This window comes from Anomaloglossus baeobatrachus, chromosome 1 (genome assembly GCF_048569485.1).
Source record: "Anomaloglossus baeobatrachus isolate aAnoBae1 chromosome 1, aAnoBae1.hap1, whole genome shotgun sequence".
NCBI classification, from domain to species: Eukaryota; Metazoa; Chordata; class Amphibia; order Anura; family Aromobatidae; genus Anomaloglossus; species Anomaloglossus baeobatrachus.
Genome location: NC_134353.1, coordinates 21,005,867 through 21,031,625, shown reverse-complemented (window position 1 = coordinate 21,031,625; position 25,759 = coordinate 21,005,867). Strand labels below are relative to the sequence as shown.

Below are 25,759 nucleotides of genomic sequence, written 5' to 3'. Positions count from 1 at the left end.
TGAGATCGCTGCTCGTTACACACAGTGCTGGTTCAATTTTTTGACGTTGCTCTCCCGCTGTGAAGCACACATCGCTGTGTGTGACAGCGAGAGAGCAACGATCTGAATGTGCAGGGAGCAGGAGCCGGCGTCTGGCAGCCTGCGGTAAGCTGTAACCAAGGTAAACATCGGGTAACCAAGGGAAGCCCTTTCTTGGTTACCCGATATTTACCTTCGTTACCAGCGTCCGCCGCTCTCACACTGCCAGTGCCGGCTGTCTGCTCCCTCCACACGTAGCCGGAAGTACACATCGGGTAAATAAGCACAGCGGTTTGCTTATTAACCCGATGTGTACTCTGGCTAGAGTGCAGGGAGCCAGCGCTAAGCGGTGTGCGCTGGTAACAAAGGTAAATATCGGGTAACCAAGCGAGGTTACCCAATATTTACCTTAGTTACAAACTGCAGCGTTGCTTCCATGCGTCGCTGCTGGCTGGGGGCTGGTCACTGGTCGGTGGTGAGATCTGCCTGTTTGATAGCTGACTAGCGACCATGTAGTGACGCACCAGCAATCCTGACCAGGTCATATCGCTGGTGGGATCGCTGGAGCGTCGCTAAAGTGTCATGGTACCCAAATACTCCAAACTCCACTATGGTGAAGACCTAAGAGCTGTCAAAGGACACAAAAAAAAATTGTAGCCCTGCACCAGGCTGGGTAGACTGAATCTGCAATAGGCAAGCAGCTTGGTGTGATGAAATCAACTGTGGGAGCAATATTACAAAAATGGAAGACATACAAGACCACTGATAATCTCCCTCGATCTTTGGCTCCACACAATATCTTACTCCGGGGAGGTCAAAATGATCACAATAACGGTGATAAAAAATCCCAGAAACACATGGGAGGACCTAGTGAATGACCTGCATATGGCTGGGACCACTATAAAAAAGGCTATCTTCAGTAGCACACTACGCAGCCAGGGACTCAGATACTGCAGGACCAGATGTGTCCAGGCTTGTCTGAATTTTGCTAGAGAGCATTTGGATTATCCAGAAGAGTATTGGGAGAATGTCACATGGTCTGATGAAACCAAAGTAGAACTATTTGGTAGAAACACAACTCGTCGTGTTTGGAGGAGACAGAATGCTGAGTTGCGTCCAAAGAACACCATACCTACTGTGAAACATGGGGGTGGCAACATCATGCTTTGGGGCTGTTTCTCTGAAAAGGGACAAGGGTGACTCATCCGTGTACATGAAAGAATGAATGGGGCCATGTATCATGAGATTTTGAGTGCAAACCTCCTTCCATAAGCAAGGGCATTGCAGATGAAATATGGCTGGGTCTTTCAGCATGATAATGATCCCAAGCACACCACCAGGACAATGAAGGAGTGGCTTCATAAGAAGCATATGAAGGTCCTGGAGTGGCTTAGCCAGTAGCCAGTTTCCAGAGCTCAACCCCATAGAATACCTTTGGAGAGAGTTGAAAGTTCATGTTGTCGAGCGACAGGCCCACAACATCACTGCTCTAGAGGAGATCTGCATGGAGGAATGGGCCAACATACCACCAACAGTGTGTGTGTTACGGGGGGCTGTCTGATAATAACCGAAAGGAGTATCAGACAGTCAGGGTCCACCGTGCAAAGACTTTGCTGCAGACTATGGCAGAGTGCAATACCTCTGTTAACTAACAGAAGGATATAATAAGTAAGTAAAGCAATTCCTCCCTTACTTGGAGGGTGTGTGGAATGATCTCTGTTAATAATCACAGAGACAAAGGCAATGTGTGCGAAATGGCACCTACCTAGGTCCGCTCTTCTAGTGGTGCAAAAGAGACGAACAGCAGCCTAAGCCGCACAAAGCTCCTACCTGCGTTCGCTCCACTAGTGTGCGAGGACACGAACCACTAGTATGGCACCTGCCTAGGTCCGCTCTTCTAGTGGTGCAAAAGAGACGAACAGCAGCGTAAGCCGCACAAAGCTCCTACCTCTGTTCGCTCCCCTAGTGTGCGAGGATACGAACAACTGCCAGACGCAGTATAAGGAACGTTACCCTAGCAGCAACGTCCACCTACGAGTAGAATCACAAGGCCCAGCCAGACCATGTGCCTCAGGCACCTGCCTATGTCCGCTCCCCTAAGAGGTAAGGATACGGACAGCAGCCGAAGCTGTAAGGTATAAGAACGCTACCCTGCCGGTAGCGCTCACCTAGCATAGACAGAGGAATGCCTAGAGGAACGCGCACAGAGCGTCTACTCATATGCATGAACCAAGAGGACTGAGCACCATGCGGCGTGTGTCAGGGTCTTATATAGACTCTGTGCCTCATCCAAGATGGAGGACACCAGAGCCAATCCGCTGCCAGAACGACAGGAGTGACGTCATGCTGGCCTATCACCGAGCAAGACGTCACAAGCACATGACCAGCGACCAATCGGCATAGAAGGTGTCAGAGACATGTGACCTCGTGTCAGCGATGATGTCACCCGCACATGTGCAATGGCTCCAAGATTGGACTTAGTCTCCGGCGCTCACACATGTGCAGTAGCAAGAAATCTGGACTTAGTCTCCAGCGCTCGCACATGTGCAGTAGCAAGAAATCTGGACATAGTCTCCAGTGCTCGCAGCAATCGTAACAGTACCTCCCCCTCAAGGGCCCCCCTCCCAGCGACGCAGGTAATCGGCAACTAAGTCGGGAGCATGGACAGCCTCCTCAGGCTCCCAAGAGCGATGTTCCGGGCCATAGCCCTCCCAATCTATCAAGAAGAACCTGCGCCCTCTAACCATCTTAGAACCAACTATGGCTCGTACCTCATAGCTAGAGCGAGAGGAATCAGAGGCAGGAGAGTGCACTTCACGAGCGTGAGGTAAAATAGCCGGCTTTAGCAGTGAGACATGGAATTTGTCATGAATCCTAAGATGGACAGGTAACTTCAATTGTTAGACTACAGGATTTACCTGTCGAAGAACCTCATAAGGACCCAGGAAGCGAGGAGCAAATTTGACAGAGCTCACTCTAAGTCTCACGTGTTTTGCAGAGAGCCACACAAAGTCCCCTGGAGAAAAGACAGGAGCCGGGCGACGAAACCGATCGGACACCGTCTTCATACGGTCCTTAGCTGCTTGGATCGACTCTTGAGTCCGATCCCAAACCTCTCTGGCATTAGTTGCCCAGTCGGCCACAAGAGGAGGAGGTGCAGCAGCGGGAAACGGTACCGGTACCCTAGGGTGTTGCCCATTATTGAGTACGAACGGTGTCTGCCCAGTGGCCTCAGCCAGCGAATTGTTAAGGGCAAATTCTGCCCAGGGTAGGAGGGAGGACCAGTTATCGTGGTTCTCAGCAACAAAGTGTCGAAGGTATATAATCATAGATTGATTGGTACGTTCAACCAAACCATTAGTCTCCGGATGGTATGCCGAAGAGAGATTCAACTCAATTTGCAGAAGGCTACAAAGATCTCGCCAGAAACGGGAAGTAAATTGCGGGCCTCTATCACAAATGATACGATCTGGCATCCCGTGAAGCCTAAAGACATGCTTGAGGAATAGTTTGGCTAGCACCCTGGAAGATGGGATTCTCGATAACGGTACGAGATGAACCATCCGGGAGAAATGGTCCGTAATGACCCACACAAATCTATGTCCCTGTGAACATGGAAGATCACCCACAAAGTCCATGTCTACCAACTCCCATGGTCTATCTGGCACTGGTAAAGGATGCAAGAGCCCAGCCGGTCTCTGCCGTAATGGACGGTTGCGAGCACACGAGTAGCAGGAACCGACATATCTCTTGACGTGGCTGGCTAAGTGTGGCCACCAATACCACCTCTCCAGTAACTCTCGTGTCCGCCTAATACCAAAATGCCCACCCACCTTTGAGGTGTGGGCCCATGACAGTATATCATTCTGTCGATCAGGCGGAACAAAGGTCTTGCCCGGTGGGATTTGGTCTAACGTCACAGGGGAGAGCGTATGAAAAACCCTGGAGGGAAGGATAAGACGAGGTTCGTCAATCTCTTCCTGGGTAGAAAGCATAGAGCGAGACAGGGCGTCTGCCTTGTTATTCTTACTCCCAGACAGATAGTTGATGGAGAAGTGAAAGCGGGAGAAAAACAAGGACCAGCGGGCTTGGCGAGGATTCAGACGCTGAGCTGTTTGTAAGTACGATAGATTCTTATGGTCTGTATAGACCTGGAAAGGATGTTTCGCTCCTTCCAGCAAGTGACGCCACTCCTCCAAGGCTAATCTTAAGGCGAGCAGTTCCCTATCCCCAATGGTATAGTTTCTCTCTGCCGGTGAAAAGGTTTTAGCAAAGAAGAAACACGGCCTTTTTCTACCTGCACCGTTCTTTTGATACAAGACCGCACCAGCACCCACTGAAGAGGCATCAACCTCTAAGAGGAAGGGCTTATTCTCATCGGGTCTTTGAAGAACGGGAGCAGTTGAAAAGTGTCTTTTTACTGCCTCAAAAGCCTGAGATGTCTCAGTAGACCAGGCTTTGGGATTAGCACCTTTCTTAGTCAAGGCCACCAAAGGGGCCACCAAAGTAGAAAAATGGGGTATGAACTGCCTGTAATAATTTATGAATCCTAAGAAGCGTTGCACCGCCTTCAAGGAATGAGGTTCGGACCATTGCAGGACAGCAGAGAGCTTCGCAGGATCCATAGCCAGACCCTCTTGTGAGATAATGTAACCCAAAAAAGGCAATGAGGACTGCTCGAATACACATTTCTCGAGTTTAGCAAACAATGAGTGCTCCCTTAAACGGGAAAGGACACGAACGACATCCTGACGATGAGTCTCCAGATCAGGAGAAAAAATCATGATGTCGTCCAGATACACCACTACTGAGGATAACAGTAAATCCCTGAACACATCGTTTACGAAGTCCTGAAATACTGCGGGTGCATTACATAACCCAAAAGGCATGACAAGGTATTCATAGTGACCGTCTCGGGTGTTAAAAGCGGTCTTCCATTCGTCACCCTTTCGAATTCGTACCAAGTTATATGCACCCCGCAGATCCAACTTCGTAAAAACTTGAGCTCCTCTCAGTCTGTCAAAGAGCTCAGAAATTAAAGGTAATGGGTATTTGTTCTTTATTGTGATTGCGTTGAGACCCCTGTAATCTATGCAGGGACGCAAATCACCCTCTTTCTTCCGAACAAAGAAAAACCCAGCTCCCGCGGGAGAGACAGACTTACGAATGAACCCCTTCTCTAAACTCTCTCTTATATAGGTCGACATGGCCTCCGACTCAGGTATCGACAGGGGGTAAACCCTGCCTTTAGGTGGAACCGAACCTGGGATAAGGTCTATGGCACAGTCATACGGCCTATGGGGTGGAAGAACCTCAGCACCCTGTTTGGAGAACACGTCAGCGAAATCCAAATAGGGTGTAGGTATGGGAGAGAGATCAGTTGATGCAACCGCAACGACCTTAGGTGGTAAGGGAAGACATCGGGACTGACATTTCGAACCCCAACTAATAATGCTGTCGGACTCCCAGTCAATGTGAGGAGCATGAGTCCGAAGCCATGGAAGACCCAGAAGGACGTCGTCTATACCCTCAGGCAAAACAAGAAAAGAAATCTCCTCTATGTGACCCTGAGACAGGGAAAGGCGCAAGGGAACTGTCCTCAATGTAATGGAGTCAGACAACATAGTTCCATTAACAACACGGACAGGAATAGGCGCCTCTAACATGATAGAGGGAATATTGTGTCCCTTTACAAATCCTGAGGACACAAAAATCCCGTCAGCTCCGGAATCCACAAAAGCCATAATAGGCCATGTATTCTCAGATAACGAGAGCTGACCTGGGATACAACACTTAGAGGGTGCAGAAGACGTCTCTAGTAACCCCCCTCTAATGGTTACTAGGCCAGGGAGTTTCCCTGACGACTAGGACACTTGTTGGCATAGTGCCCAGCCTGACGACATACGTAACATATAGAAGGACCAGACTTGCGTAGTCTGGAGAACGTATGACCTAACTCCATAGGAGTGGGAGATGTTTCAGATGCTGAGGAAGATGGTAGTGGACCCTCAACAACTGGAATAGCCCGATGCTTAGGGCGTGAGGAAGAGACCTCGAGTCTACGTTCCTTATGGCGTACATCGATCCTCGTTGCTACTGTGATCAAGTCCTCCAGAGAAGCAGGGACCTCACGAGTAGCAAGGGCATCCTTGACATAGCCTGCCAACCCTCTCCAGAAGATAGGAATCAACACCTTCTCTGGCCAATCTAGTTCTGCCACCAGAGTTCTAAAAGCAATGGCATAAGAACTAGTGGATAACGAACCCTGAGATAGATCTAACAGTCTCAGAGCCGCATCATGGGTAACCTGCGGACCCATGAATACCGCCTTAAGAGCATCAAGAAAGTCTTGATGTCTCAGAGTAACCACATCAGAGCGCTCCCATAGGGGAGTCGCCCATTCTAAGGCTTTGTCCTGAAGTAAGGAGATGATAAAGCCTACTCTGGACCTCTCCGTAGAGAAGCGAGAAGAGTTGACCTCAAGGTGTATCTGACACTGACTAATGAAACCACGACATGATCTGGCATCGCCAGAATATCTGTTTGGCAGAGCAAGTCGAGGATCATGTGCAGATGTCACCATGGTCTGAGGTTTATCCTCTATACTCTTGAGCCGTGACTCAAGTACTTGTATGTAACGGTGTAACTGCTGATATTCTGCCATAACTGCCAGACCCTTGGCTCAGTCCTAATGTTACGGGGGGCTGTCTGATAATAACCGAAAGGAGTATCAGACAGTCAGGGTCCACCGTGCAAAGACTTTGCTGCAGACTATGGCAGAGTGCAATACCTCTGTTAACTAACAGAAGGATATAATAAGTAAGTAAAGCAATTCCTCCCTTACTTGGAGGGTGTGTGGAATGATCTCTGTTAATAATCACAGAGACAAAGGCAATGTGTGCGAAATGGCACCTACCTAGGTCCGCTCTTCTAGTGGTGCAAAAGAGACGAACAGCAGCCTAAGCCGCACAAAGCTCCTACCTGCGTTCGCTCCACTAGTGTGCGAGGACACGAACCACTAGATATGGCACCTGCCTAGGTCCGCTCTTCTAGTGGTGCAAAAGAGACGAACAGCAGCGTAAGCCGCACAAAGCTCCTACCTCTGTTCGCTCCCCTAGTGTGCGAGGATACGAACAACTGCCAGACGCAGTATAAGGAACGTTACCCTAGCGGCAACGTCCACCTACGAGTAGAATCACAAGGCCCAGCCAGACCATGTGCCTCAGGCACCTGCCTATGTCCGCTCTCCTAAGAGGTAAGGATACGGACAGCAGCCGAAGCTGTAAGGTATAAGAACGCTACCCTGCCGGTAGCGCTCACCTAGCATAGACAGAGGAATGCCTAGAGGAACGCGCACAGAGCGTCTACTCATATGCATGAACCAAGAGGACTGAGCACCATGCGGCGTGTGTCAGGGTCTTATATAGACTCTGTGCCTCATCCAAGATGGAGGACACCAGAGCCAATCCGCTGCCAGAACGACAGGAGTGACGTCATGCTGGCCTATCACCGAGCAAGACGTCACAAGCACATGACCAGCGACCAATCGGCATAGAAGGTGTCAGAGACATGTGACCTCGTGTCAGCGATGATGTCACCCGCACATGTGCAATGGCTCCAAGATTGGACTTAGTCTCCGGCGCTCGCACATGTGCTTTAGCAAGAAATCTGGACTTAGTCTCCAGCGCTCGCACATGTGCAGTAGCAAGAAATCTGGACTTAGTCTCCAGCGCTCGCACATGTGCAGTAGCAAGAAATCTGGACATAGTCTCCAGTGCTCGCAGCAATCGTAACAGTGTGCCAACCTTGTGAAGACTTAAAGAAAATGTTTCACTTCTGTCATTGCCAACAAAGGATATGTAACAAAATATTGAGATTAACTTTTGTTTTTCACCAAATACTTATTTTCCACCATAATTTGCAAAACAAATCTTCCCAAATAGGACGCGGTGATTTTCTGGATTTGTTTTCTCATTTTATCTCTCATAGTTGTGGTCACCTATGATGTCAATTACAGGCAAATCTCATTTTTATAAGGGGGAGAACTTGCACAATTGGTGGCTGACCAATACTTTTGTCCACACTGTATAAATGAGATCTCCTCTGAGATGTCTTTTTTCTAAGCTAAACAAATCCAACGTTTTCAACCTCTCATCATATGTGAGGCCTCCATTCCTTGTAGTAGTCTAGTTGCTGCCTTTTAACTGACTTTAACTTTTTAATATCCATTTTACAATGTGGAGCCCAAAACTGGATCCCATATTCCAGATGTGGCCTTACAAGTGATTTATAGAGAGGTAACAATACGTTGGGATCACCGGATCTAATCTCTCTTTTTATACACCCTAGAATCTTGTTTGCTTTAGCAGCTGCTGCTTGACATCGAGTGCTGCTTTTCAGCTTATTTGTAATGAGAAAACCCAAGTCCTTCTCCTGCTCTGTAGTCCTGAGTTTACTTCCATTTAATGTATACGCTATAGAATTACTCCGTCCTAGGTGCATTACTTTATATTTATCAACATTAAATTTCCTTTACCAAGTATCTACCCATTCTGACATCTTATCCAGATCTTTTTGTAATATTGTACTATCAAGGTCCGTTTTTAATATTCTACATAGTTTGGTGTCATCAGCAAAGGATGAAACTTTACTATCAATCCCATCCACAAGGTCTTTAATAAAGAGATTAAAAAGAATCAGCCAATAGTACAGATCCCTGCGGTACACCACTGCTAACTATAGCCCAATTGGAAACAAGGCACTCTCAAATGGTGATACAAACAAAGAATTTTTTCCATAAGTCTTAAAGCAACATGTGAATTTTCGGCCAGGTGGCCTTCATCAGACAACTTGTTATTAAGACTGTCAGGGTAGTGGTAAAGGCAGTGGTATCCACCACTATGGTATGCAGCATAGTGGTGGATACCACTGTCTTTACCACTACCCTTACAGTCTTAATAACAAGTTGTCTGATGAAGGCCACCTAGCCGAAACGTCACATGTTGCTTTAAGACTTATGGAATAAATTCTTCATTTGTATCACCATTTGAGAGTGCCTTGTTTCTAATTCTCTGGACATATGGTGTTGCAACCTACAAGTGCACCTCAAAATCTTTTACACCGTGGCTGTGCCTTATCTTGCTATAAGTATATATAGCCCAATTAGAGACCGTACCATTTATGATGACTCTTTTTTTCCTATCTTTGAGCCAGTTCCTTACCCAGTTGCAAATATTTTCTCCTAGTCCCTGCTTATGGAGCTTTAGTATAAGGCTATTATGTGGAATAGAATCAAATGCTTTTGCAAAGTCCAAATAAATCACATAAGCTGCATTACCAATATCCAGATATGCACTTACTTCCTCATAGAAACCCAACATGTTGGTTAGACAAGACTTTTCTTCCATGAATCTATGCTGGTAATAAGTTATTATTATTATACTCTTTCATATATTTTAGCATGTCATCTGTTAAAATGGCCTCAAAAACCTTTCACACCACTGAGGTCAGGCTTACTGGATGGTAGTTACCTGGATCAACCCTCTTACTTTTCATAAATATCAGAACTATATCCTGAGGTACTAACCCTTTTACAAGCAAGTTTAAGAAGATGAGATACAGCGGTCTGTCAATTACTGAGCTCAATTTCCTTAATATCCATAGATGAATGCCATCTGGCTCGGGGGATTTGTCAATGTTTAATATTTTCAAATGCAGGCGTACTTCTTCTTGTGTTAAATTAGTAATATCAGGCGATGAACTTTGATTTTTGACTTGTTGAATGTTTCCTGGAACAGTCAGCTCTTTGGTGAATACCGATGAAAAGTGTCTGTTTAATATCTCAGCCTTTTTTATGTCCTCTATAATTATGCCGCTATAATCTTTTATGGGGCCGATACCATCGTTTTTTTTCCATTTTTGCATTAATATATTTATAAAAAAAAATAGGGATTTTCTTTAATGTCTTTGGCAACTTTTATTTCAGTAGCTAATTTTGTAGCTTGATTTTTTACATTTCCTATTGAGAATTTTATACTCTGAAATGCTATTCCTGTATTCTCAGCCCTCAACTTTTGAATGCCCTTTGTTTTTGTTTCATTATACGTTGTTCTATCTTTTTTACCCACAGTGGTTTCTTTTTATTACTGGACATTTTATTACCAGAGGTTGCACGTTTCTTACAGGACTCTAGCAGTATATCCTTAAACGTGCCCCATTTATGTTCGGTATCCCCAGTTAATATGACATTGTCCTAATCTGCACAATTAAGCTCTTCCTTTAATTTTTGAAATCAGCTTTCCTAAAATTCCAGGTTTTAGCATTTCCCCTTTCACATGTTCTATTGAATATTACTTTGAAGCTTACCATATTATGATCGCTGGTGCCCAACTGCTCCCTGACCTGTAGATCTGAAATTGTATCTGTTGTATTTGACTGCACCAAATCCAGCCAATTATCTCCCCTGGTCATTTTATCTACCATCTCTATCTGAGAGTTGTAATTGTATTGAATTGTAGATAAGAACTTGCAGCTTTTAGCACAACCAGAAGATTCTCTGTTCCCCTGAGTGCTGTTACCATATTGAGTCCAATGTTCTCACATTGGAAGGCATACACAAAAGAGTGCAAAACCTATAGACAAACAACTTGGCTATTTCATACATAAATGTTACTTGCAAATACTTAGCATATGATTAGTTTTGCAGATTCTTGTCATGTCACTGCATTGTTAGTGTTATGCTCCTAAAAATCTAAACTTTAAATTAATTATTTGGTTAGTATTTTGTAAATCCACAACACTGCCTTACCTCTTCTGGGCTCTCGATCAGATTCCAGCATATCTGGATTGAAATTTGCTACCAGGTCTCCTGTACGCTTTTCCAATTTTTGTGCGTATTGGGGATGTATACAGATTTTTCTTCAACTCTATCAATAAGTGTTCAATTGTCTTGAGGTCTGAGGACTGTGGGGACAATCCAGCACCTCCACTTGATTGTCTCTGAACCATTTCTTCTCCAATCTCGCCGTATGCTTCTGGTCGTTGTCCTGCTGAAACACTATGTCGTTGTTTTCATACCGATAATACTTGAGAGTATGAAGTAACTCGTCTTGTAGGATACTAATAGTTTAGCATTGAGACCACCATCCATCCTGATCATTGATCCTGGTCAAGTATCCAATGCCTTTGGCTATGAAACACCCCCATATCATCAAGCTTTCTCCACCAATTTTGACAGTTCCTTCAATTTCTTGTTCTATTCACCCCTTTTCCCTTGTTTATTCCAAGCCCATTTTCACCCATCAGAGCCTACTCTATTTACTTGCGTCTCACCGCTCAAAATCGCCCTTTTCCAATCTTTACTCTTCACTTTTCATACTTTTTTTCAAAGTTGAGTTGACGCTTCTTATATCGTTATTGAAGTCAAGGCTTCTTCACCTTTTTTCAGGCCACTATTCCAGACTTGTGTAATGTGTATTGCTTGGTGCACATATGGACATCTGTGATCTCACTAACATGAAGCAGGCCAGCGGTCTCCACTGCCGAGGTTTGTCGCTCCAGAACTGATAGACCTTGAGATGAGCGACTTGTTGACTGCTATATTTTGCCTGGACATCACCTCTTGGCTTTTGAATGGATGGAGGAACTTCATTTCATATTCTTTCCACTGTCATGGCACTCACATGGTGCACCTTTTATTGGCTGAAATAATGCTATCAATGAGTTGGATGGTGCTGTTTCTCTATCTTGGGAAATATTTTTCATGGCTGCTCCTCCATTTGAACCAGTGACATTTCGCTTGAGAATCAACCTAATAACACACTGAGCTGTTAGGGAATGTGAGAACAGGTTGTAATATGCAGTATATTTGAAGAAAAATATTTTTTGCACCACCAGGAACAAAACAGCAACAATATAACAGTTCTACTTTTTCATATGTGAGGCCGCATGGCACATTTTGTATAAAAATATTTTAGAGTAGGACTGCCCCAATGAGATTTGCCGTGACATGGAGGGGTGGAGCAAGAAATTGCAATTTCTTTTGCCAAAAATCTCAAATTTACTTTGCACTGACGAGGGGCAAGCACCCCGAAACACCGTGTCTGCAAATTGGGATTCTGATCTGGCTTATATATCCTGAGTCATATTGCAATGGATTGTTGAAAATCCACTTGTGACTTTTAGGATCGCTACTTCCAATAGGTGGCGCTGTGCTAGAGTTTGTCTCCTTTACTGGAGAGACAATTTGAATATTTCCCAGAGGGGCATTGCAGCTATAAGTCCCCTTACCTGGCAGCCAGACTGGCTTGCAAAGTCTCCTTAAGGAGAATAGTGTTCCCCCGTGGTCCCCACATAGCTTTCTCATGAGCCAGATCAGACACCCCCATACTTTGCACTGACGAGGGGCAAGCACCCCGAAACACCGTGTCTGCAAATTGGGATTCTGATCTGGCTTATATATCCTGAGTCATATTGCAATGGATTGTTGAAAATCCACTTGTGACTTTTAGGATCGCTACTTCCAATAGGTGGCGCTGTGCTAGAGTTTGTCTCCTTTACTGGAGAGACAATTTGAATATTTCCCAGAGGGGCATTGCAGCTATAAGTCCCCTTACCTGGCAGCCAGACTGGCTTGCAAAGTCTCCTTAAGGAGAATAGTGTTCCCCCGTGGTCCCCACATAGCTTTCTCATGAGCCAGATCAGACACCCCCATACTTTGCACTGACGAGGGGCAAGCACCCCGAAACACCGTGTCTGCAAATTGGGATTCTGATCTGGCTTATATATCCTGAGTCATATTGCAATGGATTGTTGAAAATCCACTTGTGACTTTTAGGATCGCTACTTCCAATAGGTGGCGCTGTGCTAGAGTTTGTCTCCTTTACTGGAGAGACAATTTGAATATTTCCCAGAGGGGCATTGCAGCTATAAGTCCCCTTACCTGGCAGCCAGACTGGCTTGCAAAGTCTCCTTAAGGAGAATAGTGTTCCCCCGTGGTCCCCACATAGCTTTCTCATGAGCCAGATCAGACACCCCCATACTTTGCACTGACGAGGGGCAAGCACCCCGAAACACCGTGTCTGCAAATTGGGATTCTGATCTGGCTTATATATCCTGAGTCATATTGCAATGGATTGTTGAAAATCCACTTGTGACTTTTAGGATCGCTACTTCCAATATTTGGCGCTGTGCTAGAGTTTGTCTCCTTTACTGGAGAGACAATTTGAATATTTCCCAGAGGGGCATTGCAGCTATAAGTCCCCTTACCTGGCAGCCAGACTGGCTTGCAAAGTCTCCTTAAGGAGAATAGTGTTCCCCCGTGGTCCCCACATAGCTTTCTCATGAGCCAGATCAGACACCCCCATACTTTGCACTGACGAGGGGCAAGCACCCCGAAACACCGTGTCTGCAAATTGGGATTCTGATCTGGCTTATATATCCTGAGTCATATTGCAATGGATTGTTGAAAATCCACTTGTGACTTTTAGGATCGCTACTTCCAATAGGTGGCGCTGTGCTAGAGTTTGTCTCCTTTACTGGAGAGACAATTTGAATATTTCCCAGAGGGGCATTGCAGCTATAAGTCCCCTTACCTGGCAGCCAGACTGGCTTGCAAAGTCTCCTTAAGGAGAATAGTGTTCCCCCGTGGTCCCCACATAGCTTTCTCATGAGCCAGATCAGACACCCCCATACTTTGCACTGATGAGGGGCAAGCACCCCGAAACACCGTGTCTGCAAATTGGGATTCTGATCTGGCTTATATATCCTGAGTCATATTGCAATGGATTGTTGAAAATCCACTTGTGACTTTTAGGATCGCTACTTCCAATAGGTGGCGCTGTGCTAGAGTTTGTCTCCTTTACTGGAGAGACAATTTGAATATTTCCCAGAGGGGCATTGCAGCTATAAGTCCCCTTACCTGGCAGCCAGACTGGCTTGCAAAGTCTCCTTAAGGAGAATAGTGTTCCCCCGTGGTCCCCACATAGCTTTCTCATGAGCCAGATCAGACACCCCCATACTTTGCACTGACGAGGGGCAAGCACCCCGAAACACCGTGTCTGCAAATTGGGATTCTGATCTGGCTTATATATCCTGAGTCATATTGCAATGGATTGTTGAAAATCCACTTGTGACTTTTAGGATCGCTACTTCCAATAGGTGGCGCTGTGCTAGAGTTTGTCTCCTTTACTGGAGAGACAATTTGAATATTTCCCAGAGGGGCATTGCAGCTATAAGTCCCCTTACCTGGCAGCCAGACTGGCTTGCAAAGTCTCCTTAAGGAGAATAGTGTTCCCCCGTGGTCCCCACATAGCTTTCTCATGAGCCAGATCAGACACCCCCATACTTTGCACTGACGAGGGGCAAGCACCCCGAAACACCGTGTCTGCAAATTGGGATTCTGATCTGGCTTATATATCCTGAGTCATATTGCAATGGATTGTTGAAAATCCACTTGTGACTTTTAGGATCGCTACTTCCAATAGGTGGCGCTGTGCTAGAGTTTGTCTCCTTTACTGGAGAGACAATTCAAATTTTAATATTAAGTACAGTTTGGATTTTTTAGTGCTGTAGTGCACATTTAGTGCTGGCTATCTTGGTTTTTTTTTCATTGACTTGGTCGATGACTGACCCCCATCTTGCTATGCACCCCAATTTGGACTGTATTCCATCTGTCTTGATTTTGGCAATTGATGGTTATTCACATTCAGCCATCAGGCCCTGTCCACAGGCTATTTACTTCAAGCGGCATTTGCTTGGGCCCGTCCCGTCCACAGCCATGACTCAGTCACGAGTACGGGATTGAAAAGCACCAGGTAAGTGCTGCTAAGAACAGTTCTACATTTTCATATGTGAGGCTGTATGGCACATTTTGTATAAAAATATTTTAGCGTAGGACTGCCCCAATGATATTTGCCGTGATGTGGCGGGGTGACGCAAGAAATTGCAGTTTTTTGCCAAAAATCTCAAATTTTAATATTAAGTACAATTTGGATTTTTTTAGTGCTGTAGTGCACATTTAGTGCTGGCTTTCTTGTTTTCTTTTTTTTTTCAATATAGTAACATGACAAGAATCTGCATAACTAATCATGTGCTAAAGAGTTGCAAGTCAAATTTATGCCATAGCCAGGATTGTCTATAAAATGAAGGTCGTCTGATGTTCAAAGCTGTAGTCAATGGTAAGATTTTTGAGCCTAAAAGTCAAAAGTACAAATCATTGTTACCCTTTTGCTTGTCAGGTCATCACAGTTCTCCTTTACATTATGATGCTAAATACAGTCTCCAGTACACAGTATGCTGGTCAACACAGCCCTTCACACAGTATGATGTCCCAAAGCATTCAGCAATGGCGTATGATTCCTCTTAAGCCTGACCAAGTCCTAGGCCCCGTAATATATATGTATAGATTATATAAATTATATATAGCTATGAAAGTTTGCTACACTAATACTGATTCCCAATTAATCTCATTCTTTCCTGGTTTGGACTAACAGTGGTCCACCCCAATTGCTCCCTGGTAACAGTATTGATATCTAGAGGATGCCAATACTGTTGATAGTTTAGTGTACCATTGAGGCCTTCTACTTATCGGCCCATCTGGTATTTGCCAGCTTTCCAGTCAAGCCCTGATGTGAAAGAACCTTTACATAACTTGAGTAATTATAATAAAGTTCCACAACATATGAAAAATATTTATCTTGTTTTGAACTGATTTTCTTCTGATTTACTGTCTATACCAGCAGCCGCAGTCTCTATGCAATGATCCATGTCCTCCAGGATCCAGAAAAACTTCTGATGGAGGATATCAAGTCTGCTGCTATATTTGTGTCCCCTGTTCAGAGGGAGAAGTGTCTAATTTAAGTGGTAAGACAAATTGCCTAGTCAGTGAAATAATTAATTAGCAGTCACAAAATATACAATAAAGCCTACAACAAGAATGACTCCTTCAAGGATAAGATATAATAACATATACATTTTTATTGACCATTAATAGTGATGAGCAAATATATTCGGCACTATTTGACACTCGCACAAATATTCAGGATATTTTTGTTACTCATCAGTACCATCCCCTCATGTTTGGCGCCCAATGTTCAGCCACTAAACATGCAGTGATTGTGTGCCAATCACAGTAAAGTCATAGTCTTCTTTGCTACTTTCATTACTTTGATTGGCAGGGGCAGTGAAAAATGACATGCAGATCAATGCCTATTTAAGATAACCACAACAATTAAAGAATACAGCTGGCGACTGGTATTCTCAGGCTGAGAAGGTCCATGGTTATGTCGCGGGCAGCGAGGCGCTGCGCTCCCTCATGCCCGGGTCCGGCGCTGCTGCTGCTGCTCGGTGGCTCGAGCGGTGGGCCGGATCCGGGGACTTAAGCGGTGCTCCTCGTCTGTGAGTGAAAAGGGGGTAGTTGTTTGGGGATTTGAGTCCGTGACGCCACCCATGGTGTGTGGTGAAGGTGGGCACCACCGCAGCTGGTGACGGGGATCCCGGGAGCATTGGTAGGGAGCAGCTGGGATGTTGTTTTCCCCCTTCCGTGGGTAGGGGTTGGTGGTCCCGGGGCCCGGTGTGGTGACGGGGAGGCAGGATGGGCCAGATGCAGGGTTGCAGGGACAGCGCGGTGCGGTGCCGGATGGCGCAGGTGTACTCACTCAGGCAATAACATGCAAAGTCTCCGGTAAACCAAACGGCTGGATGGACGGGTCCCGCAGCCGGCTGCTGTGTTCCTCTCCCCGGACAGGTGATGGCGGCTGTCTTTCCCTGCACCTTGTGTACTGTTTGACCACCCTGGGTTCCCAGGGGTGGTCCGCTCCCTGGCTTGTTGGTGCCAAGGGAGCCCGGTTGCCCGCAGTCTCTGGCCCTCGGATTTCTAGCCTCTGGCGGTAGCTGTTATCCTCACTGTGTGGACGGTTGCCTTCTTTCGGGACTTTGGTAGTTCGGGGGCTCTTGGGGCTCCTGTCACTCTCGGCTTTTGACTAATTTTCGGCGACTCCAAGCCTAGTCGGGGACCGATGGCCCTGCCTGTGTGTGCTGGCTTCACTTCGTTCCACGGTTCGGTACCAGCGGGCCACCGCCCGACCCCGGTCCTACGGTGTAACGTTGGTTCACCACTCCTGCAGACGGCCACCACCATCTGACAACCTTGCTGGACATGACCGGGCTCCAACCCGGACACCTGCAGTAGCTCTGCTCACTTCAACTCTCCACACTAAACTGAAAACTGTTTCCTGCCTCCAGGACTGTGAACTCCTCAGTGGGTGGGGCCAACCACTTGGCTCCACCCCACCTGATGTGGACGTCAGCCCCTGGAGGGAGGCAACAAGGGTTTGTGTCTGGCTAATGGACCTGTCTGGGGGTGTGGGGTGTGTTGGTGTTTTACCTGTGACGACCTGGCTAGTCCAGGGCGCCACAGTTATTGGGCCCTTCCCAGCCTAATATTAGCTGCCCATAGCTGCCCCACAATTGGTCTGCCCCACAATGGGTGCATTCATTAAAAGCGGCAAATGAGGTGCTTTACCAGGATCAATCTGATTGCCCTAGTACGGTGGCAATCAGAGTAATATATGCGGTTGATGTCAGATGCAATTTGTCAAAAATGGAGTGTAGTGGAGAAGTGTCTATGAGACACCCTCAATCCCTTTAAGTAAATATAAAAAAATCCCAAACACAAAAATGCATTATTTTAAAAAACAAACAAAGAACATACCCTCTTTCACCAATTTATTAACCCCTAAAACACCCCAGCAGGAGAGACATAAACCCCACGATGTCCCACAACAAACTCTGCTCTGCTACATACTGACAACATGGTGAGTGGTTACATTAGAACACGTGACTACTCACAGTGGCCTCTGGAAAACACTGATAGCAGCGTGGGAGCTAACAGAAGTGACCTCAAGTGAATCCAGTACTGAACTGTCTGACTGCAAATCATGGCAGCAGTGAAATCTGACAGTTAAGGACTGAGTTAACCTGAGGTCACTTCTGGAAGTTCTCATGGAACCCTCTGTGTGAGCTGCCAGCAGCGACCTCAGATGAACTCATTGACAGACTCTTTGACTGTGCTGCCACCATGACATGAGATAATCAGGTACTGAGTTCACCTGAGGTGAACTCAATGCTGGACTGTCAGACTTCATGAAAAACTGGCAGAGCAGTTCGACAGTTCGGTAGCTGTGAGGTCTGCAAACCTTAAAGGAGCCTTTAAGGAAGCCTTTGAGGGTTCTGGAGTTGACAACTGTTTTTACACCTGGAGGCCAAGAGCTCTTACCTCAAGGTGTCCCCTTTTTAAAGGCTCCCTTAAAGTTAAAGGTTGACAGCTGCCACAAGACCCAATGGCTTTGAGATCTAGTAACATTGAGCTTACCAGAGCTCATAGCCACCCCATTTCCTGGCAGCTGTGATGTCCTGGTAAGACTTCACAGTCTTCAGATGTCCCAGCAGCTGGTAACATCAGGAACCTTAAATGATTCCTTCTGAGCTCCCATAAAGTCCAGCCTTAGTCCAGCACTAAGTTCTCTTGAGGCCACTTCTGGTGGTTCTCATGGTACCTCTGTGAGCCACCAGCTTTGACCTCAGATGAACTTAGTATCAGACTGCACTGTGGCCATAAGACACAGTCTGACAGTCCAGATCTCAGTTCACCTGAGGTCACAGCTAGCGGCTCATACACAGGGTACTGTGAGAACCACCAGAACTGACCTCAGGTGAGCTCAGTGCCAGAATGCCTGATGGCACTGTTGCTTTCACATGCAGTCATACAGTCTAGCACTGAGCTCCCACACTGCTCTTAGTGTGTCCTTGAGGCCTTGGTGAGTGGTCATGTGTTCCAATGTCACAGCTCACCATGACCTCAGGATGTAGCAGAGCCAGCACCATTGTCGTGTGGATTACGAAAGACCTGAGGAGGTGTTTGAGAGTTAAATAATCAGTGAAAGAGAGTGTGGTTTGTTTTTATTATTATGATTTAAAATAAAGTATTATTGTTTAGTATTATTATTATGGGGATGAGCAAAGTAAAACGCCACAATTGGCTCATCTAATGGGTGTGGCAATTATGGGGCAACTGTGGGCTACTATTTTTAGTATGAAGGGGGTCCAATAATGATGGACCCTCCCAGTCTGAGAACACCAACCCCCAGATGTTGGCTTTTTCTTGGCTGGGTAACAAAATGGGGGGAGGTGAAGAACTCATGCCAAAAAAACAGCAAGAAAGCATATACAACTCATCACATCATTTTGTGCAGAAATTTCTGCATCTAAATACTCAGTGTGCACACATAGCCTAATCTGGTAATCTGGGATTGAGTTCACTGAGTTCAACTGAGGTTATTTCACTTAAGGTCACAGCTGGGGTACCGTGGGAATCACCAGCTGGTATCTGAGATGTACATACTCACTTCATAACTCTCATAGCTTTGTCTCCAGTAGTGTGTCCGGCAGACTGCACTAATCGGCCATGTTTTCTAATGTGAACATGCATTGCGACCTCAGGATGTACCAGAGCCAGGATCGTTGTTGGACATTGTGGTGTGGATTATATTTAACCTGCAAGGGTGTTGTACTATTTAATAAAGTGGAAAAGAGGGTGTTTGCTTTTTTTAAAACAGGATTTTTCTCTGTGTTTTATGTACATTTAATTTTACTTACACAATTAGTAATGAGTGGGTCTCATAATCCCCTACCCATTACTAATCCAATTACTAGTCGAGCCAGCTGTGTTTTTTGACCAATCACAGCTATCATTAATCCCTTAAATTCCACCGATTGCCACTGCTCCAGGACTCCATCAGGATGATTGGGTAAAAGGCCAGAATTGGCCAAAAAATGGATGTGCCAATTGTGGGATAACTTTTGGCTGCTTTTTTTAAGCTGTGGAGGGTCCAGTAACCATGGGCTTCCCCAGCTCCCAGGTTTCTGCTTTATTTTGGCTGGGTATCACAACTGAGGGGGAATGCATGCCGTTTTTTCAATTATTTATTTAAATGATTAAAAAACTCACATGGAGTTCCTTGAATGTTAATACACAGCCAAGATAAAGCACACAGCTGGTGGCTGCATTCTAAGCTGGTTTCTTCGTCTGAGCTTAGTATTATAATAAGGAGGACCCTACACCATATTTCCCAATAATTTACTTATTTTTACACTCCATTTTGGGGACCCAGAAAGCTAGTGTGAGAGCAACCAAACAAAGATGCCAGCACAGAGGTTGGTTGCGCAGTCTGACTGCAACTGATCACAGATGCTGTCACAGAGGGTGGGGGGAAACAATTAATATTCTTTAGGTTTATTGAGTGGACCCTGGAAGCAATGATAGCTGCACGTGAACTTGTAAAGTATAGTTGTACTGCTTTAATCCCCATTTTGCTTCATTTTGCAGCCCCCCAGTGATTTATCCAGGCTGCCGAACCCGAACAGTAACATAGAATTCCTTGAGAAGTCCATGTTTGGAACCCGAACCAAACTTTACAGTTTGGGTTTGCCCATCACAAATAATGAGAGAGCGAGAGAATATGATCAAAAGGTGAAAAAATAGTCATGTTAAAAGTTTCTTCAACTTTCTGATGACTTCATCCAAAAAGGCTCCACTGTGAAAGATAAAATAGAAGAAGAAAAAACAGTCTTAAAACCAAACAAGAATAAAAACTATACATATGTTACACATGGTTATTAACAAAAAAAAAAAAACAGAATTCCTCCATTTGCTCATTCATAGGAAGGGGCAAAATTTAAAGCTTCATTCAATTCTATTGGTTTTAAAGAGGTTGACCACTACTTTTACGTTGATGGTCTGTCTTTAGAATAGTTCATCAATGTCTGATCGGCCAGAGTCTGACAACCGGCACTCTCTCCAATCAGCTCGCAACAGAAGGCCGCAGTTAATGCCCAGTTCTAGAGCTGCCCTGTTAACTGATAGTGGCCACGGCATGGTATTGCACATCTGCCTCCTAGTCAAATCAATAGGAGGCAAATGTGTAGTACCTGGTAGTGACCACGATCACAAAACGGGGTAGCAATGGAGCTGAGCATTTCTGACTACCTGCTGCTGCCAACAACATTGAAAACAGATGATTGGTGGAAGTTTGGGCAGTCACCGTGGCCATTCAGACATTGAAAGAGATTATTTTAGAGATCTCCATCCCTTTGCTTGGTGAGAATACTGTTCACGCCAGATACCGTTAGCAGAGAAGCATTACAGTTGTGAATAGCTATAAAATGCTGGGGTGTAAGTTTTAGTTCCACATCATCTTCATTTTTTAATGCTTTGGAAATATCAAAGACATGTTTCCGGACTCAAATTTTCAATTTCCTGGTGGTAAGACAAACATAGACTAGATTGCATGTGCATACGTGGCATGATACACCACATACTCTGTTTAACAGAGGGCGACGTGCTTTGTTATCTGGAATTGTTCTGCATTGCTGAAAAAAAAGGTAGAGGTTTTATTCATATTGGAGCAAGCAATGCATTTTCCACAAGGGAAAAAATTCCACTTAGGTCCCTTGGAGTCAAATGCATTTTGGATATTTGTGCCATGGTGATGGTTAAATATCAGTAAATCTTTAATGTTCTCCCCCCGTCTATCTGGAGTAGATGGATTTTTATGGTATTAATTGTTTTAGAATTAGGTCGGAAGTTAAAATAGGCTAACCTTTTTCCAGTGCATCTCTCATTTTTTTCCAGTTTTCATTTTATTTACCGGTAGATATAAATTTCACCTGTTGTTCATTCTAAATTTTTCAACTGGGTTGGAGTAGATGTCTTCTAATGGTCTCACCTGCTCTCCTGAAAGCTTTTCTTATCATTCATCGACAGTAGCTTCTGCCTCGAAATCTGGAAGAGAGTTCCCAGGCTTTTTCACAAGAAAATGATATCCTCTGAGCAGTTTCTCTTTCGTCTAAGGGGTACTTTGCACGCTGCGACATCGCAAGCCGATGCTGCGATGCTGAGCGCGATAGTCCCCGCCCCCGTCGCAGGAGCAATATCATTGTGATAGCTGTTGTAGCGAACATTATCACTATGGCAGCTTCACATGCACTCACCTGTCGTGCGATGTCGCTCTGGTCGGCGACCCTCCTCCATATTAAGGGGGCAGGTCGTGTGGCGTCACAGCGACGTCACACGGCAGGTTGCCAATAGCAGCGGAGGGGCGGAGCTGAGCTGGACGTAAACATCCTGCCCACCTCCTTCCTTCCGCATAGTCGGCGTGAGCTGCTGGAGGCAGGTAGGAGATGTTCCTCGCTCCTGCGGCTTTACACACAGCGATGTGTGCTGCTGCAGGAACGAGGAACAACATCGTACCGTCGCAGCAGCTCAATTATGGTTTTCCCCGACCCTGCACCGATGATACGATTATGACGCTTTTGCGCTCGTTAAGCGTATCATCTAGGATTTACACACTGCGATGTCGGGAGCTACGCACAGAAGTGCGTCACTTTCAACATGACCCCATCGACATCGCACCTGCGATGTCGCAACGTGCAAAATGCCCCTTAGGGACTATCCTAACTGGGATATTATTGATGAGCGGTCAAGGATGAGACAATTGTGCACTGAGTGAAGAATTTACAGCGGTCTCTTTCCTAAAAATTTTGATTTGTAACATTTTATTCTCAACTTTCTAAGTATTCAAATCCCAAAAATCTATACTGACTTGTCAGAGTTTGCTGGTTAATTTAATATTGAATTGATTCACATTGAGGTTTTTCAATGAATGTCCTTAAACGGAACCTGTCATGTACAATATGCGCTCTGACCTATCAGCAGACGCATGTGTGCCCTAATTACACTACCCTACCCATTCCTGTGTTGTAAAATTGTGTAATATGAAAGTAATAAAAAAAGTTTTATTACTTCCATATTTCCCATGTAAATAGCAAAGCCCATCGCCCCATGGGCGTCGCATCGCCCTGTTGGCGTTTGCATACATTCCATGGTATCACATCTAGAGATGAGCGGTGTTCAAATCGAACCGTTTGCCAATTTCAAATTCGGGTTGTTTTGGGCGATGTTCGAGTCATTCGACGAACTCGAATGATTAGCTTCACGTTCGAGAGTTCAAGGTTATGTTTGATAATGGTTCGATCACCAAAAGTGTAACTGTAGCTTTTTACAGCTACGTGTGCAGAGAGCCAGCGCTGGCAGCCTGCGGTAAGCTGGTAACCAGGGTACATATTGGGTATCCAAGCAAAGTGCTTTGCTTAGTCACCCGATGTGTACCCTGGTTACGTGTGCAGGGAGCCAGCACTGGCAGCTTGAAAGCAGCGTACGCTGGTAACCAGGGTACATATCAGGTATCAAAGCAAAGCGCTTTGCTTAGTAACCCGATGTGTACCCTGGTTACCAAGCATAGTGTTGTTACACGGTTCGCTGGTGGCTGGTCGCTGGTCGCTATGGTGATCTTCCTGATTGACAGCTCACCTGCAACCATGTAGCGATGCACCAACAATCCCTGCCAGGTCGGATCGCTGGTCAGATCGTTGGTGCGTCACTATGTATGACGGGACCCTAAGCGTTTCTATGACTATAAACACAGCTATAAACGCAATGGGGGGTAGTACAATCACGTGTACAGGAAGAGGATTCCTTGTGTTGGTAAACACAGAATAGTTGATCCTCCCGGTACCACCACCCCTGCTTCCACCTCCCATCCGGCGCCATGTCCAGATGAAAGGTGGAAGCAGCTGCAAAGTCAAAAGTGAACAGTAGAAAAAAAAATATCATATTCACCTGTCTGCAGACTCCCGGGACACGTGCGATGGCTGCAGGACCTTGTTGTGATCAGCTGATGTGGTCACCTGACGGCATCAGCTGATCGTATAGGTCCAGTGGTGAGGCCGGCTTTTTACAGCCCGGCCGGCTTCAACTATCAGCTGATGCTCTCACGTGACCGCATCAGCTGATTACCGCCGGGTCCTGCAGCGATCCGACAAGAGTCTGCACGGAAGTGTGCATTTTTTTTTTTACTATTGATGCATCATCTGATTGCATAGACAGCTTTTATACAATCAGCTTATGTGTCATGTGATTCAGGTCCTTGAACACCTGACACATCATCTGATCGCTTTTCCTTCTAGCAAACCGATCAGATGATATTGGATCCTGATTGGACATCGTGGGACCTTCAACCCAGGACTACTGCGGAGGGGGGGGGTTCGTTAGTTCAATAAACATGGAGTCACTAATTGTGTTGTGTTTTATTTCTAACAAAAAAAAATTCTATGTGTTGTTTTTTTATCTTTCCTAGAAATTCATGGTGGGATGTCTAATTTGGTGTGACACCATGAATTTCGGGCTTAGTACCATCTGAGAATACAAAGCAAAGAGAATAACCCCTTTATTACCCAGCAAGCCACCGCTGGATGAGCCGGATAAAGTGCCTGAAAATGGCGCTAAAAAACAATGCAGCATTTCCAGGGGCAGCTGCGGTCTGCCGAGAATCCCAGCCCCCAGCTGCCTGGCTTTACCTTACTGGCAATAAAAATATGGCAGGAGCCCACGCATTTTTTTTTTTTAACTATTTTTTTAAATAAAAAAAAAGAATGGGATTCCCTGTATTTTGATTGCCAGCCAAGGTAACGCTAGGTAGATGGGGGTGGCAACCCGTAGCTGTCTGCTTTATCTGCGCTGAGAATCAAAAATAGTCCTTGTGTTGCTATATATAATCAGCCAGAACAATCGAGGTTCTGAGCATGCGAGGTGTTGCAGCAAAGTGCGGGGATTGCAGATAAGTGCGGCATAGTTTAAACACAATCTTATAGTTTGACACAAGAACATCGTTTGAATTTATCCTTATACGTTTCCCATTGTTTTTTTTTTTCTTTGTTTTTCTACTTTACAGTTTATCCCCATTTAATAGGTGCTCCATGGACAATGCTATCAGGTGTGTATCTTGTCAGATGTATGCATGCTTTGAGCAGCCATTCGAGGGTGAATATGTCTGCACTCGATGCAAGCATGTTGCGCATTTGGAAGCCAAGGTAACTGATCTAAATAAGCAGCTTGCAACACTAAGGGGCATTGCAAACCTGGAGAGGAGTTTAGAGCTCCCTGAGCTTTCTCTGGCTGGGGCCAGTGATATGGAGGAGGGTGGAGGTGGGGAAGATCAGGACCCAGAGGTAGGTACTGGGTAACAGTTAGAAGAAGAGGTAGGGGGAAAAGTGTCAGAGAGTCTAGTTCTGACCTTGCACAACCTAGAAAATATGCCAGCTGATATAAGGAATGAAGAGCTAGGACTGAAGCAGCAGGACGTTGCTCCTAGCAACCAAGAAAACGACTGCTGTAGGAAGGAGGGAAATAGGAGTGCAGCAAAGCCCAGACAGATGTTAGTGGTAGGGGACTCTATAATTGGGCGGACAGACAGGGTCATCTGTCACTGAGACCGTGAATACCGAACAGTGTGTTGTCTCCAGGTGCTCGGGTTCAGCATATTGTGGATCAGCTAGACAGATTGCTGGGTGGGGCTGGGGAAAACTCAGCGGTCATGGTGCAAATTGGTACTAATGACAAAGTTAGAGGCAGGTGGAAGGTCCTTAAAAATGATTACAGGGAACTAGGAGAGAATCTGAAGTCCAGGACCTCCAAAGTGGTGCTTTCAGAAATACTACCGGTGCCACGAGCGTCACTAGAATGACAGCGGGAGCTTAGGGAGATTAATACGTGGCTTAGAAATTGGTGCGGGAAGGAAGGGTTCGGGTTCATGGAGAACTGGGCCAACTTCTCAGTCGGCTACAGGCT

General features: G+C 45.6%; 1 protein-coding gene across 1 annotated transcript in view; it reads left to right on the top strand.

Moving 5' to 3' along the window:
* LOC142303052 (vomeronasal type-2 receptor 26-like) overlaps positions 1–25,759 on the top strand; it is a 132,352-nt gene that overhangs the window by 66,863 nt on the left and 39,730 nt on the right. Inside the window, exon 5 of the mRNA XM_075344553.1 lies at positions 15,756–15,879. Within this exon, the coding sequence (XP_075200668.1) occupies positions 15,756–15,879 (124 nt within the window). The remainder of the gene's footprint in view (positions 1–15,755; positions 15,880–25,759) is intronic.